The sequence below is a fragment of the Pundamilia nyererei genome, unplaced genomic scaffold, assembly GCF_000239375.1.
Source record: "Pundamilia nyererei isolate P.nyererei 1_Seehausen unplaced genomic scaffold, PunNye1.0 scaffold00145, whole genome shotgun sequence".
Lineage (NCBI taxonomy): Eukaryota > Metazoa > Chordata > Actinopteri > Cichliformes > Cichlidae > Pundamilia > Pundamilia nyererei.
The window spans coordinates 330,557-350,514 of record NW_005187546.1 but is presented as its reverse complement, the minus strand read 5'-3'; the positions used below and the strand labels follow the sequence as shown (position 1 = coordinate 350,514).

Genomic DNA, 19,958 nt, shown 5'->3' with positions numbered 1-19,958 from the left:
ACCTATTTTTATGACTGTGGCTCGTAAAGATTTGCTTAAAGAAAAAAATGTGACCATGGTCCAGTAAACTATTAATGATGAAATGGAAAACAATCTACAGGGGAAATGAAAAACTGAATATTTCATTAGGGGAGAACTATTGAATAGTAACTACAGAGACAGTTAAATAATATTTATAAGGAGAAACATTGTGGTGGCATTATTACATAAAGGGAAATAAACAATCACCTCCCCCTTTGTTAGGTACATCTGTTTTACTTCTTGGTAATGCAAACATCTATTCAGCCAATCACCAGCAGCAGATCTCTTCATTTAGGCATAAACCTGAGCATCAGCATAGGGAAGAAAGGTAATTTAAGTGACTTTGAATGTTCCATGGTTGTTGGTGACAGACAGACGGCTCGGGGTATTTCAGAAACTGCTGATCTGCTGGGATTTTCCCACACAGTCATCGCTAAGGTGTTACAAACAAAAGTATGCAAAAGAGCATCTCTGAAAGCACAACACATTGAATCTTGGACTGCAGCAGCAGAAGACTACACCACATGTGCCACTCCTGTCAGCTAAGAACCAATACATTTGGACAACAGATGGGAAAAATGTTTCATGGCTGATGAGTCTCGATTTCTGCTGCAACATTTAGAAGGCAAATTGTTGCTGTGCACGTTCATCCATCATGAGTACAGTGTACCCATCTTCTGATGGCTGCTTCCAGTGGGATAATGCACCATGTCACAAAGTTCAAATCTTCTCTGGCTGCTTTTTTGAAGATGACAATGAGTTTACTGCACTCATTTCCACAGTCACCAGATCTATAAATAGAGCACTTTTGGGATGTGGTGAAATTCACATCATGGACAAATCTACACTATCTGTGTGATGCTATCATGGCAACATGGGCCACGATTTCCAAGGAATGTTTCCTGCACCTTTTGTAATCTTTGCTACGATTAATTAAAGCAGCCCTGAAGGGGGAGGGGCTAAAGTGTCCAGAAAGTGTATATTTTGGGGTAAGAATTTGAAACGACCACCCCCAAACTGGATGTATTGCATTATTTTTTAACTGTCCTGTAGCTGGTAAATAATATAATATGAAATTTAAATTATATAGCTTTTATACCTGGTAAGCTCACAGTTATTTTGGGCTTTTAATGATTTCTCTAACTTTCATTTCATAACATACATCTGTTATGACTTTTTAAAAAGTAAGAGTGCACAAGCTTGAGTTTATTTTGGATTTTTTCAAAATAAAGTCCAAAGAACTCACGGACAGCCCACGTGTTTTATGGTCAGACAAGATAAAGCTTGAACTATTTGGTCACAGTGACAAGAGTAGGAGTTTGGGGGAGTAAAACTACAGAACACTGTAGTCAGCTGTACCAACTGACAGGCACAGTGGGGGTAGCATCATGCTCTGGGACTATTTTGCTGCCGGTGCTACTGGTGCATTGAAGAAAGTGGATGAAATTATGAGGATGGAAGAATGCCTTAAAATTCTTAAGTTTCACCTCAAACTCAAAAATATTCACTGTTTTAATAATTATTTAAAAGGACACATCAAAACTGGTTTTGGATTGGATAAAGCAGGCTAACACCAAACCTCTAAAATCTTGTTCCCAAACCCCCTTTTAAATATTTTTTTCGACAAACATTTAAAGCCGGGTTCATGCCCGATCAACTTGTTTAAATTCACCACCATTTCTGACAAGAATTACGATTAAATATCAGGACAGAATTATGACAAAAGCTTGCTGATGATTATCAAAAAGGATCTGGTCATCTTTCTAGGGGACGTTTAACACGGACAGCCGACGTTCACGTCCATGATGAGTGTAAGTAAACTTCTGGCCTTTAGTAATTTTATTACTACAGGATCCATTTCAGTAATATACTCGAGTAATCGTATTTCCAACGCTGCATACTTTTTAAAAACATGGTCTGTTGTTTTGAGCCACAGTTGTGGCTTAAAGTAGATAAAATGTACAGAAAATAAAGAATTCACAAATGTTTAATGTAAATCTTAAAACCAACTTTAGTAAGATTTCTTTTCTATATAACAAATACAACATACACATACATAAACAAGTCAAAAACAGCTGCAGTAATAAAACACACATTTCCAGTCTGACGTTACAGTGACCTAAAAGGAGCTCTAGGGTGTGACGTGTTAGAAAGCTTGTACAGCAGCGACTGGTTTATGGTACATGCTCAGTTTACAGTACATGAAAGCTCATGTTTTTGGATTTTTATGTTAAATTTACTCAAGCTGAAGGTAAATTCCTGAAATGCAATACAGTTTACAGCAGTAACCAAATCAAATGAAGGGAACGTGTCCGTGCCCCACCATGACGCTGAAACCCCCCAATGTCTTTATGTCAACGCAGACTGAAACAAAGATGTTTATATTTGATTAAAAAGTCGTCTAAAAGTCCGTTTTTAGCAGCAGCGCGAGTTCTGACTGTAGCAGTATAAAGTCACGTCTCCGTTGTGATGTCCAGTCACCAGCGTGTTTAATCCCCCCCATCGAGCCAGCTGCCAGCCTTCACTCTCTGGAGCCCACACCATCCTCGAAGCCCCCGGGTGCCCGAGCTCCCACACACAGGCGCAGCCGTTCTGACTCAGGCCCACCACGCCGGAGCCACTGACGTCGGCTTCACACAGCCTGTAGAGCAAAGTGACAGATGTAAATATGCCAGTGTGTTTGAAAAGTGACGCAGAAACACAAACCTCGTCTTCCATTCCTCATCTCACCTGCCAGCCCAGGTTTCCGGTGGGTACAGCTGAGTAGCGGGGATGGATTTTCCACTTAGAGGGTTAATGGCGACCAAGGAGAAAAAGGCAGTCTTAGGATCTTTTATTTTTCCTTCTTTTCCTTCGTCTTCTAAAGAGCTTAGAAACTGATGCTGCAGCAGGACAAACAACACTCCCTGTGCACAAACACGCAAAGGACTTATATCACGTAAAGAATGACAGCGTTACAGGGGCATGGTTTTTTTGTTTTTACTGCTTTTACTTACACAGGAGGAATATCCTCTGAGGCAGGCTGTGTGAGAAAAACCCTCTCCAAAGAGGACTCTGCACAGCAGCTGTCCAGTCTTTAGATTCCTACAACAAACAGAAACAATTTAACTGTAAGCGGGAGCAGCTTCGAGGTAAAGATGAAGCTGCTGCTGAAATCACATTTCTTTCTATCAAAAACAAAACGACAGGAGGATTACGTTTTGTTTTGTGTTATTTAAGCTGTTTTTTCTGTCTGTAGGGGGCAGCAGAAACAAACAGATGAGTCTTTAAACTTCCTCTTGTCCCATCTGTTGTCAGTTGATACACTGACTGGTCAGGTGGTCCCGATGGAGCACAAGCCTACTGATGTCATTAGCTCTGTTTGAATAACTGATTCTAACAACATCAGAAACGAACGAAGAGCCAAAGAGAAACCCGAAACAGAATTCAGCAGTCTTGATCTTTAAATTAGACTTTTTATCATCACATTTATGTTTACCAGACAAAAAGGTGTCCGCCCTCATCTGTACCAATGAGAGCATCAGGAAGTCCGTCAACTGGTGCAAGCGCTCCCACGCAAACACCTGGAGATACCAGAGTCTGTGAGCTTGGTGAGCTGAGAGAAAAAAAAAAAGAAAAAAAGAGAAGTGAGACACGAATCGTGACAACTCTATGTAAGCTTCGGACCCCAAATGCAGATGTAGTCTGTGACATCGACACAATGAAAGGCGACAGCGGAGAGGAAAACTGTGATGTGTTACCTGTAGTCTGACAGCGTAAACACCTGCAGAGTGGAACCTGTGGCTGAGTGGGAGGTGGTCACCACTCTGGACCGGGACACACCAATCACTGCCTGAAGAATCCCCTCACAGAGCAATATCTGCATGAGGCTGGAGGATGACAGCACTCTGTGCACACAGACAACATACAAATATTTTACAAACTATACTGAACTTAATGAAAACTGCTCGTTTGCACAGGCGAAGCAAAAGCACACCCCGTGATTCAGCAGCTTGTAGAACCGCCTTTAGCAGGAATAACTTGAAATAATGGTTTCCTGTATGACTTTGTCGGTCTCTCACATCGTTGTGGAGGGATTTTGGTCCACTCTTTTTTACAGTGTTGCTTCAGTTCATTTAGGTCTGCAAGCACAGCTCTCTTAAGGTCCTGCCCCAGCATTTGGTTGAAGCTGAGGTCTGGACTTTGACGGCATCGTTGCACCTGAATCCTTTTCTTTTTCAGATATTGTGTTATAGATTTGCTGCTAGACTTGGAATCATTGTCCTGCTTTTAGAACCAATTTGGGGCACGCTTTAGGTGTCAGACAGATTCCCTCACATTTGATTCTTAAATACTTACGGCAAGGTGCCCTGGTCCTGTGACTGCAAAGCAAGTCAGAATCATCACCCGTGCTTTACAGCTGGTATGAGCCGTTTGTGGTGATGTGCTGTGTTTGGTTTTCTCCAAATATGTTGCTGTATTGTTGCCAAACATCTCCACTTTTGTTGAGAGGCTTTCTATTGGCAAACCTTCCAAACAAACCACTCATTTTCTGTATTTTTCTAATTGTAATGTCATGAACTGCAACATTTTAATCGAGGCCTGTAGAATTTGATTTGTCGATGATCAGTTAATCAAGTGCATTTAATCAGTAGCACCTGGCTGGTCCTTACCCTCTTAATACCTATGGAAGCAGGAGGGGTGTACTTAGTTTTTACATGACAGTACATGGTAGAGATAATCATTTACGGTTTAGTATTCACCTCACTTCTCTGATTTCCAGCTGACCCAGAGTCACACAGATCAGCCCAGCAGCATCCGGGACATGAAACACACTGATCACTGGCTGCAAATAAACACCAATTACTGCCATGTGATTTTATGCATCTCCCAAACATTCAAACTGCAGTTTACTAATCACATTTATGTATAATTTATATTGTTTGTGCAATAACACTGAGCTACAACAAAGATGAAACTTATTCTAATACGTGGATTCTTTACGCTCATCTTTAACTATGTATTTATATTGTATAGCTAGGGCTCCTGGCAGATTACTGAAACCAGGTGTTAATCAGTGGAACAGTAAAAAAGAAAAAGTAGTTCTAGCTAATGTTCAAACCTCCACAGAGTCATTCTGATATGCAGGCCCATAAGAAAGTCACCTCACTAAAGGTCCAGGTGTGTATTAATTTCCATTCAGAGGCTGAAGCTTGACTCCAAAGGCACACTGCCCACTTTCCTGCTGCTGCTACACACAAAGTGTCTGAGGATCCAGGAAAACAGCAAGCATCTACCAGAATGCCTCCTGCTGCAGCCTGAGCACACACAAAAAACTGTAACTCACTCAAGAACAATGTCACGGATGCTTTAGATGCACACACCCTTAAATTATATTTAAGCTAAATAATAATCTTTAACTATACAGCAACAGATAAAACAGTTTTTTTACCCTCAATGTGTGCATGTGTCTAATTACAAGTTCTTCTTTCGTTTCCTCTGTTCTCAGGTCCAACTGCCCAGCTGAGTCCTCCAGCTGATGGCCGGAGGGACTCGGGGGAGAAGTGAGTTCAACTGTGTGATGCTGATTGGCCCTAACTGGTGGCTTAGATAAATGGTGGATCTCTCCAGATGGAGAGAGAGCAGAGGGGCTAGGAGGGAGGTAAGTGATGGAGGGACAGGGAGACAGGGGTGGAGGAGAGAGAACCTGTCTGGAAGGGCTGTATGGTGGAGGCAGGTTGAGACAAGGGGCAGAGGGTAGGCTGCAGGTAACAGGGTGGGGGGTGAGACCTAGGGAGGGTAGTTTTGGGCTGGTACTTAGGGTGGATGAAGGCAGGTGTGGGGTTATAAAGAGGGAGGGTGCTGAAGCCAGAGGGGAACTCAACATGAGCTGAGAGATGACACCGTGTGAAGATTTGGTCTGATTTTCAGGGAGTCTGTTTGGAGTCTTCAGAGGTTCTCCTGGAGGGTTTGTTTCATTACATGCTTGTTTATCAGCGCAGCTGCTGGAGGAGAGTTCCTCTACAGGTGACTCAAAGGAAACCAGCTCAGTGGTAACTTTATCTTCTTCACTGTGATTTATACACCTCAGATCCTCTGAAGCATGGACCACACCACAATATGTGTGTTTTTCAGGTTCAGGATGTTTTACTTTAAGTTTTTCTGGGTGATTGATGACATCATCATTCTCTGTGCAGACTGGTCTGTCTGCAGAGTTCATGAGAGTCTGAAGTTCAATATGAGAGTTCACAATCACAGTTTCCTTACAGACATTAGCACACTTTTGCCCCACTGGCTCTGTTGGGCTAGAGTGAGTCTCTGCCAAGCTCTGCTGCTCTTCAGTGAAGGAGTGCTTCATCACTTTATCTGTAAGCCTGTGTTCTTCTGATACACTCTGGATGTGTATGGACTGGGTAGCAGCCAGCTGTTCTGCATTATGACCTGGTGAACTTGCAATTGTGGGTGTGAGGCTTAGCGGGAGAGGAAGAGGCGTCGCTGCATCAGCGCCGGTGCATCGAAAGTCAAAGCGGCGCCAGCTGCTGCGTGTGTTGTAAGATGGGGATGAGAAAGGTTCAACTGCAGATTCTCCAGTGACTTGGCGAAGCTTGAGGAGCTTCAGGGAGGCAAACTGGTCATCTGGGAGATGAAAATCTTGGTGGGTGTCCAAGTTCATCAGCGGGCCAGACAACAGAGAGGGAAGACGAAGCAGAGACGTTTGAGCCGGTGACAAGGAGGGCAAGAGGAGAGATCGCCAGCTCGATGTACCTGAAGAACACAAAGTGGAAAATAAAAGCTTCAGTCAAAAACGTGCTCGTCACTGTATATAGAACTTGTTATGTATATACTGGGTGATGACCTGACTGAAGGAACAACCTGTCAGTCATCATGTCAGTAGGTCTGTTCAGGGAACTTTAAAACAGTTAAACTGACACCAGACACCAAGCCAGACTTTCAGTGCACATCTACATTCATCTCCTCACAAAATAGCCTCTGTGTCATCTTAGATGCACTTCTTCTTGTATCAAAAGAAGAAGTGCAGTTCTCTGCATTGGCTGTGGTTTCCTTCACACAACAAAAGTTTCCAGTTTCCATTCTTATAATTAACCTAATGCCGTCATTTCTACCTCTTTAATCACCACCATATGGCAACTGTGCACTGAGGGTTAGGATTCACGCTGAAGACAGAAGGTTCTTTTTGAAGGGTTATTAAGGAAAAAATTAAAAGAGTGCATGCAAAGTGTGACACACTGAATTAAAAATTGCGGCTGTATATTGCAGCAAACTGTGCATTCAAGTGGGTCTCAGCAACATGTTTGGGAATTATCAGGAACTTTCTGCTGATCTCTTATTTCCCAAGGGACTGCACAGCAGATGGATGCACGCTTGATTTGGCCCAGATTTTAAACCATCTCCTCCCAGTCTTAAACCAAGAATGTTTTGCATGTAAGGCAAATGTGCTAACCACTACACTGCAGAGGCACTCATTGCTTTATACCACTACATAACTGCATCGAAACATTGTGCTGCATCAAAATGTGCAACGCAAATAATGTTTTTAACGCTGTCTCTTTGGCCACAACAGTCAAATGAATCCAAAAGTCTTCGAGATGAGTCTCTCCAATTTCTGTGATGTTTTTATAATCTGAACGCGTGGAATTTGTGTCAGATAAAGCACATAGACATGAACATAACCTTAAGGAGGAAGGTTGTTTTAGAAATGGGTGTAAATAGATTTTGCGCTCACCCTTTCGTCACAATTCACTTTATAGAGTGAACATAGGTCTCAGGGTATTTTTATAATGATGCACAGACACATAGACAAAGACTGATTCCAGAGCCCAACAAATATGACCAATAATGATAGACCGTTGTCATTTAAACATGCAATATATGAGCCAATATTTCTTTCTTTAAGACACATGAAAAACAGATTATTCTAACGTTTGTTGTATGTGGTTATTTACGAGTCCTTACTGAGGTAATGTAATTATGCTGTTAAAAAGTTCACCTGTTTCACTGGGACAACAAATCAGAGATTATTCATTTACTGCCGACTCTGCTCAGATTAGCTGGTTGTTGGGACCTTGGAGAGTGCCCTCCTAACAAGTTATTTCATGTCTTTCTTAAAATTTGAATTTATCAGCCATTATAAATGCAGATACAGATCTATCAGTAAATATCTGATATTACCCGAAATATACGCTGGGCTCTATTTGATTCATACTCATACAAGTCTTACTTTGGTTCATGTGTGGGGATCTGTTAGCTTTGTTGTTCCTCTTCATAAAGATTTCATAGACCTTCTCTGGATGTCCAGAGGCAGAGCTGGAAGAAGCTCTATTATCTCCAGAAGTAAGCGGAGGATCAGTGATGTGTGTGGGCACGTGCTGTGGTTCATTTGTTGCTGGGTGGGTTTCTCCTGGGATTGGGCATGGCTCTGGTCCATCAGCTTCTTGGAGAGACTGACAGGAAGAGACTGGAATGTCTGTAGGTTGGGGATCATCTGAGATTTGCTCACCTGGTGACTGATGTGTGTTCAAACTAGAGGCTCGTCCGGTCTGAGATCTCCCTCTCCCCGTGCCTCTCTTCCTCTTCCGGCCTCGTGCTGGACGAGCAGACGTGGGAGAAAAACTAGAGTCCATCTGACAAGCTGAAATCTTACCAGAGTTCTGGCTGTGTTCAGCAGATGCACACACAGATGCAACAGCCTGTGATGGTTTATTAGGGTCCCCAGATGCAGTTGTTAGAGAGAAGAAATCTGTCTGAGTGTGCGGCTGTGAAAGGTCGCTGCTCTGTGTGCTCCTGTTCTGTCCTTTGGCACGACCTCGGCTCCTGCGATGTCGTCCCCTGCTCAGCTGGGACTCTATTACAGCCTGCATGTCAGGCTGGCTCTGTGAAAATGTCATCCGTCTTGTGGTTCGAACGTAGTATTCCACTGGGAAAAGTAGTCCCTCCACTAATGTACAGGAGTCCATAAGGCTCCCACTTTTTCCACCTCCAGTCAACTCATTCTTTTCCTCTTTTACTTCCACACTATAATCATGCCTTTTTTTACTTTCTGTTTTGTCCCCTACATTTTGTTCAGTGTCTTTACTAATGTTCTCTTCATTCCGTCCTCTACTATTTCCACCATCCTCTCCTCTCGCCCCTTCTTTTCTCGGTTTGTTTTGTGTGCCATCCTGCCCCCTGTTTTCAGTTTGTGTTGTGAGCAACAATGACTCAGGTTCTTTCTCCCCTTCACCTTTTTCCTCAGCATATTTTTCCTTTTGTTCTTGGGATCTAGGGATGTCTTTTCCCTGAATATCCCCTGATTCAGTGTATCCATGTGTGCTCCAGTGTGTAAGCAGCAGAGAGGGAGACTCAGAATCTGTACCAGAAAAAAGCTCTTCACTTTCATTTATAGCATCTGCTTCATCTGATGTGAGTTTCTCCTCCTCTCCTGCTCTTTTGGCACTTTCCATCCCCTCACCCTGCTCCTGTCCCTTTTCATTGTTCTCTGTGCTCCTACTTTCCCAGCGTAGGCGGCTGCGTCGTGACCTGAGGCGCAGGGAAGAACCTGTTCTATAACCTGTAGGTTCAGCATGGCTGAGATCTGGCGTTTGCGGGCAAGCATCAGATGGAAGTGAGAACTTGATCACCTGGTTTCTCCTTGAGTTGTCAGATTCAGCTGGACCTGGTGAAAAATCAGATGATTTGTGAATTTCACTTTCTGCTTTTATTACAGGCCAAACATGCTGTGCCTCTGACAGTAATAACAGTGTAGTCTCATCCATATGACAAAGCAAACGTCCCATGATCAAGTGTTACCTTCAGTGTGTCTCTGGCTCTGAGTTAAGCCCTGAGCTGTGTCACCGCTGCTGTTCAGTATCAATGAAGAAGGACTGAGACGGAGATTTGATGCAGCCTCCGTGTCTCTTTGCTCCAGGTGGTTTTGTTCAGCGATCCTGCTCCTCACATGTTTCTGTACTGCCTCCAAGCGCTCGGCACGCTGTTTGCAGATGTATGCATATATATATATATATATATATATGAGACAAAAAGGCTCTTTACATTTTTCTTTTTATAGCACAATGAAAGACACTCACCTGCAGTCTCTGGGCTGTCCTGAGATATTCCCTTTGTAATTCAGCCAACTTCCTACGAAGCTGAGAAAAACAACATTAATCTCAGAGGTCATGGCAGCATTTTATGTGGCTCAGGTGTGAGGACAAATGCAGGTTACCTTCTCCTTATCATCAGAATGCAGCGTAGATCTCAGCTGCTCCTCACAGTGCAGAATATCTCCCACAGTGGTCTCCATGCTGCTCTCTGGTCACAGCAACACACGACTAAGACTTAAATGTAGCCATGACACGGCTTCTATGGCGCTAGCACAGCTGGCAGACGTAACCTTTGCCATATAGATTTCCCTAAAACTTTAGCTCACTTGACAATAACGTGATTTTTCTTTAACTGAAAAACCCACACGAAACATAAACGTTAGCAGCCAACAGCCGAAGCTTACACCGCTATTGATAAACACCGATACTTAATTAAATCTGCAACTTGCCTTTTACTGTAGTTCATGCTATTTCATAAGGTGAGCTCTTCAGCGACTACACCGGGCTACAAGTTTATTTTGACGGTCGATTTGGCAGCTATCGATTTAGTTCTAATTTCCCGCGACTCACATCGCCAGGCACGAGCAGTCGAGCGCCGATGAGTCGATCAGCGGTAGGTAAATGAACCCAAGCGTTGCTGCCGCCCCCTCGTGTCTGGCTGCAGTGTAGGTCATAAACTAAGGAGCTTGGAGAGAAAAGCGGCTGGACTTCTTTACGTTTCTTGAAGACGTTTCACCTCCAGGAGCTTCTTCAGTTCTAACACCCGATGGTGGAGAGTCCCAGGTCATAAACCCTGTTATCCCCAAAGATTCCTTTTAAAATTATTATTAGTCCTCATCACGCTGATTTGTCTTTAAGGGATAATCATTCTCATAAGTTTTATTTTTACTATTAAAATTGGGGTGCAGCATTTTGATGACAGCTTTGATTGTCAGCTGCAGAAATAAAGTTCTTTGACGGCATTAAATAAAACCTGGTGTAAAGTCAAAGTTCTGTATTTAAATGCTGATCTGAAAACTTTAATCAGGAATTCTTTTACAGTGCATTTTGCCATACAGAATAATATTTTAAAGATATCATTTCTACAGGACTGAATAGTCCTGTACATACATCAGTATGTAAAAGTCCAGAGTCTCTGTGCATTATCTGAGGATCATGTGAAGTCCTTTAACATTACACAAAGCAAAGGTCGCTTACAGTGTTCAAAAAGTGCTGTTTTTGTTCAACATCAGTGGGGGATCTATGGTGGACGCCTGAAGACGATTTCCCTCTGAGGAGGCTGCTGGTGAAGATGTTTCTGACATGATTTCTACCTCACTTGGTCAACAGAACATCTGGCACAGGATAGCGGTGAAGAAAGAGAGGGAGAAAGCGGCTCTAAACCTCTGGACCCAGGAATCCAGGCCCAGCTTGGTCCTGATGATCTCCCTCACCCATTACTCCCCTCCAGGGTATTTATAGCTATTGATAACAAAGCAGATTCTGGGTCCTGCTGTTAAATGAAAATAATAAATTGTGCTTCTATGAAACCTTTGCTGTTGTGTTTATAAGTCGAACATTTTATTTAAAGTTTTCAGGCTCCAGAGCTCTCAATCTGCAATGGATATAAAACTTTAAATCTTCAGTTTGATATCATTGTCAGTCTTATGCTAAAATCTCAAAAGACAACATTACATTTCCAGATTTAATTTTGATATTATCAGCAACTCTGGGCCTCTGTGGAGACTCAAAAATATTGTCAAACATATTGACAATGAGAGCAACACAAGTGTGTAGCATCACTAACTAGCTCACAACAAGCCTACCACAGCGCCCGTGCTAACTGTTAAACTTACAAAATCATGTTTAGCTTATATCAGTAAAAATAAAATGCATCAAATTGCTGCCAAAATTTTTTTTTTCAGCCTGCTGAAATTCTTTGAAAGTCTAAAATTATTAGCAGGAAAAAAAATTACCCAACTAGCAAGCTGCCTACAAAAAAATCAAAACGAGGCCAAAGTATTTTAACTGGGCTAAAAATGCAAATAATGTAACAAAAACTTTGAATGACTTAAATAACTTAATTAATTAATAATTAATCAATATTTTATTTATTTATTAATTAATAATCCTTAATGATAATAGGTGACACGAGGTGATTTTATTGCATAACCTTTATTAAAATAGATTACTATTACAGTTTTATTAGTGGAAAGATAGACGGGTTTTGTACAGAGCCATGTTTTCTGAAGACTGCGAGAAGCAGCTAGCACAGTTTTGAAAGACATAATTTGCCATGTTTAATCCCAAAGATGTTTACTTTAATATACTGATGAGAAAAAGAAATCAAACAATGATGCAGAGGCTACAGATCAGGCTACAGACGTGATGGAGTTCTCTCTGAACAAATTAGAGTGTCTTGGACTGATGAGGATAAAACAATGAAGTAAAGCAATGCTATGTTGCCTTGTAAGTGTGAATCCTGCTCGTTTAGCAGTCTGCATAGGATAACATCCTTTAAAATCTGCATCAATTAAACTGAACTGGGCTACAGTTTCTTTATATTCAGAAACATAACATCCTATAAAGGAGAACATAGATACACTATATTGTCAAAAGTATTCACTCAGTGATCCAAATTCTTGAATTCCTGCATGGAGACCGTTTCTACAAACAATGGCAAACAATGGAAAGAATGGCTCGCTCTCAGGAGCTCAGTGAATTTGAGCATGGTACCGTGACATGATGCCACCTGTGCAACAAATAAGGTTGTGAAATTTCCTCACTACTAAATATTCCACAGCCAACTCCTAGCGGTAGTATAACAAAGTGGAAGTGATTGGGAACCAAACCAAGTGGGAGGCCATGTAAAAGTGGATGCTGAGGAGTATAGTGTCCGGAGGTCGCCAGCTTTCTGCAGAGTGTGTAGACCTCCAAACTTCATGTGGCCTTCAGATCAGCTCAAGAGCAGTATGTAGAGAGCTTCATGGAAAGGGTTTCCATCCAAGCTTTACATTAACAGAATGCAGAATGCAAAGCGTTGGATGCAGTGGTGAAAATGTGAGTTTGGACTGTATTTGTCTGAGTGCACTGTGCCAAGTGTAAAGTTTGGTGGAGGGAGGATTATGGTGTGGCTTTGTTTTTCAGGAGTTTGGCTCGGCCCCTTAGTTCCAGTGAAATATACTCTTAATGCTTCCGCATACCAAGATATTTTGGATAATTTCATGCTTCCAGCTGATTTTGGGAACTGTTCTAACATCTCTGAGCACTAGTGGAGAAAGAAGGGTCCATTAAGACATTGAAGTAGGGTGTAGAAAACCTTGACTGGCCTCCTCATCCAACATCATTGTCTGACCTTAGAAATGTGCTTCTGGAAGAATGATCAAAATTCCCAGAAACACATTCCTAAACCTCGTGGAAAGCCTCCCCAGAAGAGTTGAAGCTGTTATAACTTCAAAGAGTGGACTAGCATCATATTGAACACTATGGATTATGAATGTGATGTCACTCAATGTGATATGAATGCAAAGGAGGATAAGTGAATACTTTTGGGAGTATAGTGTATTTCTCTTCACTACAATGCAGACTGCATATCAACAGCGTGAAATGTGAAAAGTGACAAAACTCGTTGAAAATGTTAGTGTAAGATTAGATTTCTTATCGTCTTCTTTATTTGCGATTGATTTGCAACTTTGGGTTGTTCATATTAGCAAAATGCATTTTTTGCAAAAGCCCACATATTGCGTGGTAGACACTCATAGTGTTTGTGTTATTATTCAGACTGTTGCACACTAGTTTGGTGAAATTCTCCATTTCCTCACGAACCCAAAGGTGAGGCACTTCAGGACGGGCATGCCGACGTTCATCAAAGGACGCAGGGTAAAGAGCATGCAGTAGAAGGCCTGGAGAGACAGGTGTCCAGTTTCATCGCCATATTTCAGCGCTAAAATGGGTGAGTACAGCGGGCTGGTCAGATTGTGGAAATATGGATTGCTGGCTTCGATCATGCTCATTGTACGCTACAAAGAAAGATAAGACAAATGGAAAGACACCATCTGCAGTCAGACTTAAAGGATTAATCCAAGAAGGAGTCAGATGGATTAGACTGAGTGAGTCATAATGACACAGTTTATGAACTTACTTTGGCAATGTGATCAGGTGTTTGTCCCAGTATCTCAAACATATCCACAGCACCAGGGAGATAGAAATTCCTGAAGTAATTCACTGTGTCGGGATCAACACTAGGCCACTCCTTCTCTTTCATGCCCTGAATCATCTTTAACTCAAATTCTGTGTGCACGGGGCCTGGCTCCAGCATTGATAATCTGCGGAGAGAAAAACACACAACAAAGAAGTAAACCACATGGCTTAGTTAAATAGATTAAAATGAGCTTTCACTGTTTTAAACACAAGTGTGCTCGGATTTCTGACGCAACTGGATAGTTAAACTGTTTTGAATGAAAAAAGAAGGGAAAAAACCCCAAACCAAAACATTCTTATGCTGTTCTGTTGGTTTTATCAGTTATTTTTTTAATCCCTTTTTTCAGATTGAAATTCAGCTAACTAAATTTTTGGACAGTTGATTGCCATGTAAGTTTTTTTTAGAGTAAGTCATCTAACATGCCTGTTGATCCCTGAAATGTTCCTCTAGTTCGGCCATTACATTGATATTTATTGTTTTTTGTGAAATGCCTTGAGGTTATTAGACGGATCCTCTTGGGACCATAAATGTTTTCACAAAATGTCACAATAATGTTAAATATTTGTTGAACATTTCAGTTTGCACCAAAGTAGTAGTGTACCAACCAAAACAGTAACATGTAGCAGTTATTTGTATATTTTTTTATTTTTGCAGCTTCTCCTACTTGATGCTGGAATTAGGGCGAGGCCTCTTTGATTGACAGGTATCCCAGCACAGGTACTTACAGCCTGCTAGACGGTCACTACTTCAGTGCATTAAACCGAACTTCTGCACCATGTGTGTGCTGTTGGAGCCTTTTGAAGCTTTATTTAATGGATAATCTGAGTAATATTTTGATTTGCTGTTTGGTACAGGCCATCCAAGAAGTTTTCTTTTGCAGCATTTTGTGGAGTCCAAAATCCCTGGATAATGTCACAGAGTCTACATCCATCTTTTATACTCTCTACAGGCGGGCCTACCTTGACAGATTACTACACTGAAATGTAATGTTCCTAAATCAGTTCCACCCCATGCTTTGCCTTCAAAATGTCAACAGTGTGACGGTGAAAAAACCTTCAGCTTGAGGCTTCCCAAACTAATGGAAATTCAGTGACAAATGGGTAACCTCAAAGTTTGTTTGTTCATCTTTTATTCACAGCCACTGATTACTGTCTTTTTAACAGTCAATTGTACTCACATGACATTAAAACTCAAAAGCTGCGCAGCCAGACCCTCGCAGAAGCCCTCAAGAGCAAACTTGGAAGCTGCGTATACCTCGTTAAACGCCACCCCTGTGAAAAACAAAGCGTACATGTAACCTCACAGATCGGCTGTTCACACGTTTCTGAAGTCATACACATTAGTCTCTTCATATGTCCGCACTTCCATTAGCCTGCCGTCCACCCGCCTAACCGTCAAACTGAAGCTGACAGACATGTTACTTCCCCCGCCACACCTCCTCTCCCTTCATACGTCTACGTCTGCTCACCTTGGAGTCCCATCACACTGCTGATCACTATGATGCGTCCCGCTCTCCTATTCTTCATGTCAGGCATCACCTCCTTGATCAGACGAACTGATCCATAGAAGTTGGTCTCAAAGACGTTGTTCATCTCGTCCATAGGGATGCTCTCCACTGGACCCACCAGGCCGATGCCTGCATTACTTACTGGTTTGGAGAAAAAGGATGAATTGAAGAAAAGGTGATATAGTATAGTATCAAAGTATAGTGATGCCTTCGTTGTACTCACTGAGGATGTCTATGTGTCGATCTTTGATGCTGTCGACACACTGTTTCACCGACTCGTCACTGCAGACGTCCAGTTCAGCCACAAAAACAGTTTTGCCGTACAAATCCCCAGCAGCTTTCACCAGATTATCTTTACGTTTCAGGTCACGCATCGTAGCTATTACTGCAGACAACATGGTGACAGAAAAGAGAAAAAAGACAAAAAATAATAAGCTGGGATTAATGTTCACATGTTTTGTTATCTTAGCCTCATTCTGTGATTTGTTTCATCTCTATCAGCTTTGCAAAAACAAGATTGCCACAGAAACGCGACATTTTTATTTAACCATTATTTATAGGTAAGGTCACGACTTCACTCCAGCCATCAGAGATGATCATCATCTTAGCTGACAAAACACCTGATCACACTGGAACTCAGGAGCTGGAAGATCTATAAGCCCACAGAGGTTGGCTGGAGAGGTTTTGCAGGACTGTTCCTCTGGAAAGGCCTTAATCGACCAAATCCAAGATTGAAGCCACAGACAAAGCCACTGGATGGCTTTGGATTAAAAGCTGATCCATGGGTAGCTTCTGTTTGGATGCAAGTCTGGGCTTGATCAGCCCTTGCTGCGTTACCCAGGCGACAGTGTCTGATTTTGAACGACCAGACCAAAACAGCCCCGTAACCCCTGAGAACCTAGAAGATGTATCTTACGCACCGTGAACCAATGCAACCTTCCATCTGTAAATAAATGATTAGGAAACTGCAGGTAAAATGCTTATATGCAGACAACATTGCCGAGTCAGACTAAGTTCAGTGTCTACGGCGGTATTCAAACTGACAAGGTATGAATGAGCACAAAAACAGTGTTTTTTATTTCACCCAATGAAAGGCTCTGGTGCAGCATCAACATAGGATTTACACACATTTTTGAGCTTTTACGTGAGAATTTTCAATCTGAACGAGCCTGTCCTTGTGTACATGCCTGTGGCAGAGGGGTGTGCTCCGCTGGAGGGGAGGGTTGGTGCAGCGGGCTCGAGGGGCACTGCCAGGATGGCTGGCAGGGAAGCTGAAAGCACTTTAGAAAATGCATTTTCCCTGTTTCAGTGATGCCGGACATGGAGGAGAGGGAAGTTCAGGTGGTGATGGCTGGAAAGTGGCCGCAAAGCACAAAATACTATATATAAAGCTATCAATAAAACAGTTCTCACAGCTCTTACTGTTCACAATGCGATCAACAGCTGTGAGTCAGGTGGAATAATATCCTATAGGTAAACATACAGGATAAAGTCCACACACATGGCCTTCATCCTGTGCGCACATGCCTACTTTTCATGATTCAAACATGACTTATTTATTAGTTGTCACTTTCTAAATAGCAGAAGGGGAATCTATGCTATAGATAGCCACCATAGTAATGATAAACCTTAAGTAGCTTTCTGTGATGATGCATAGTATGCAGACTGGCATTAGCCTTGCCATGACACATCACCTGCCTGCTCCAAAAATAGCCCAGTCAGCCTTCACAGCCTCGTCCGTGAGATCCTTGAATAAAGCAATTATTACACTAACTGTGGCTGGCTTCCTCTTTTTACCTGTTGTCTGATGTTTTAAGAGAGACTAAGGTCGAAATTGGCAACACAGACATCTACACAGCAGCATGTAGCGAGCTAGGAGAGTGTTTCCTTTCACTGCAAAATGCAGTTTCTGGCCTTAATGTTGGAGCAATACCCTGAGCACCACTGACAATCACTGACCGCTTCGAAGTCCATAATCTTTCTAGTTACATTTTTCATCCTCTGAACAAGTAATTCTTGGCTATGGTTCTAGAGGTAGAGCAGGACATGTAATCTGAAGGTTGGTGATTTGATCTCTCACTGCACTGGATACCAAAGTCTACTTTTGAGTTTCCCAATACATTAATCACTGTGTGATTGAGTGAATGTGACATGTTGTATGAAGCACTCTAAGTGCTCGATCAAATTGGAAAAGTGCTATATACGAACCAGTTCATTTACCATTTAACATAAGATAAGACAAGATAGCCTTTAATAGTCCCACAGTTAAGAAATTTGCTTTGTTACAGCAGCACAGTATAAGTATGCATTTTTCCCATGCTATGATATCATTGTTTATGACTGTTTAATAGTATCAAAAGACACAGAGAGGCATTAATATGACTAGCAGGAGAAATGGAACAGTAGAAAGGCAGCATTACATACATATATAATTAGCTGTGACTGGGTGATGTAATGATTTTTAACACAGGCCGTGTGTTCCAACAGTTTGGTATTGGATGTAACAGAGAGGGCGTAGGAGGCAGCCTTTGAAGGAGTGCACGCAGCTTTGATTTGGATTAGATCTGGTCTGATGCTGCAGAGTCTTAGTTTCTCTGGCAAAACTCGATGCGCTGTATTTCAGTGCAGACTGGCAAAAAATTGCTTCTCATGCTGGCGCACATGTCTGTAACAAGCTGTGCAAGTACTGGAGATCTGTTTTGTAGAGCTAACAGGTTTTTTGGTGATAACCTGAGAAAATGACAGCAGTTCTCTTCAGGAAATATATACAGTGGGGCAAAAAAGTATTTAGTCAGCCACCGATTGTGCAAGTTCCCCCACCTAAAATGATGACAGAGGTCACTAATTTGCACCAGAGGTACACTTCAACTGTGAGAGACAGAATGTGAAAAAAAAATCCATGAATCCACATGGTAGGATTTGTAAAGATTTATTCGTAAATCAGGGTGGAAAATAAGTATTTGGTCAATAACAAAAATACAACTCAATACTTTGTAACATAACCTTTGTTGGCAATAACAGAGGTCAAACGTTTACTATAGGTCTTTACCAGGTTTGCACACACAGTAGCTGGTATTTTGGCCCATTCCTCCATGCAGATCTTCTCGAGAGCAGTGATGTTTTGGGGCTGTCGCCGAGCAACACTTATTTTCCACTCTAATTTACGAATAAATTCTTTACAAATCCTACCATGTGGATTCATGGATTTTTTTTTTCACATTCTGTCTCTCACAGTTGAAGTGTACCTCTGGTGCAAATTACTGACCTCTGTCATCATTTTAAGTGGGGGAACTTGCACAATTGGTGGCTGACTAAATACTTTTTTGCCCCACTGTATGATATATGTGGCAGAATACTGTTGATGAGGACATGAACCATTTCCTTTAAATATCCTCAAATCATTGGTATTTGCACCTCCGCTTTTGCATTTCTGAAGCAAAGAGCTCCAAAGAAGGTCAACTTTGGCCTCCAGGTTCTACATAAAGTAAAAATTTCAGCCAATAGCTTCGTAAGAGACTTATTTGTTTTTTAAGAGTGTTGCATTACAAACACGATCATTTTACAACTTAACAACACTAAAAAAAGACAGTAGAGGATAAAGCTCCTGTGATAAATTATATTAGTTTTTAATTATTTCACTGAACTTGGTCTGTTTCCCTATGTCTTATAACACAACTGTAGCCTGTTCACGTGCCAGACCAGTTAAAATCTAATATATAGGTATCATCTACCTTCCTCACTCATGTACCCACCGTGATAGCGCTGCTTTTCATCCTCGGCCAGCATTACGGCAATCCTCAGGCCGATGCCGGAGGAACAGCCTGTGATCAGCACCACTTTCTGCCCATGTCTCTCCATGGCTCTGCTCAAACTGATACTAGCAGACAAGCAGCTCAGCAGGATGAGTGATACTTTCAGATGAAAGCCATTATAAGAGGATAAACTCAGAAAGGGAGTCACATGGACAGGCCACACACCACACAATGCATGAAGACTGGGATTATCCAACAGCTTTGCAGGCATAATATAACTGTTAAAACTGAAAAAAAGGACAGTAGCATGTGGAAGAACCATACACAACCACAGCAGCCTGTCACCTCATCATTGCAACTACTACTGTCTCATTCTTCAACCAGCATTTGTCACATCACCCAGTACGGTTGTTTTGGTC

General features: G+C 42.0%; 2 protein-coding genes across 5 annotated transcripts; both read right to left on the bottom strand.

Moving 5' to 3' along the window:
- Positions 1-1,992: 1,992 nt before the first annotated feature.
- Positions 1,993-10,691, bottom strand: palb2 (partner and localizer of BRCA2). Of its 4 annotated transcripts, XM_013913704.1 has the most exons (13): positions 10,550-10,691; positions 10,223-10,308; positions 10,086-10,145; positions 9,808-9,988; positions 8,240-9,673; positions 5,453-6,765; positions 5,166-5,318; positions 4,764-4,846; positions 3,762-3,908; positions 3,500-3,616; positions 3,018-3,105; positions 2,752-2,927; positions 1,993-2,662 (listed from the first exon to the last, which is right to left on the bottom strand). In XM_013913704.1, the coding sequence occupies exons 2-13, from the start codon at positions 10,298-10,300 to the stop codon at positions 2,437-2,439; spliced, it is 4,056 nt and encodes a 1,351-aa protein (XP_013769158.1). In that variant the 5' UTR covers positions 10,301-10,308; positions 10,550-10,691; the 3' UTR covers positions 1,993-2,436. The 4 variants fall into 4 exon arrangements, with proteins under 4 accessions (XP_013769158.1, XP_013769157.1, XP_005744586.1 ...); XM_013913703.1 differs by having other exon boundaries at positions 10,223-10,691; XM_005744529.1 differs by lacking the exon at positions 5,453-6,765 and having other exon boundaries at positions 9,639-9,673; positions 10,223-10,691.
- A 2,515-nt stretch (positions 10,692-13,206) lies between these two features.
- On the bottom strand, positions 13,207-19,669 carry LOC102203001 (retinol dehydrogenase 8-like). Its single transcript, XM_005744528.1, has 6 exons — positions 19,540-19,669; positions 16,011-16,172; positions 15,749-15,928; positions 15,458-15,551; positions 14,221-14,404; positions 13,207-14,098 (listed from the first exon to the last, which is right to left on the bottom strand). Exons 1-6 carry the CDS (start codon positions 19,643-19,645, stop codon positions 13,871-13,873), a joined length of 954 nt encoding a protein of 317 aa, XP_005744585.1. The 5' UTR covers positions 19,646-19,669; the 3' UTR covers positions 13,207-13,870.
- Positions 19,670-19,958: the final 289 nt, after the last annotated feature.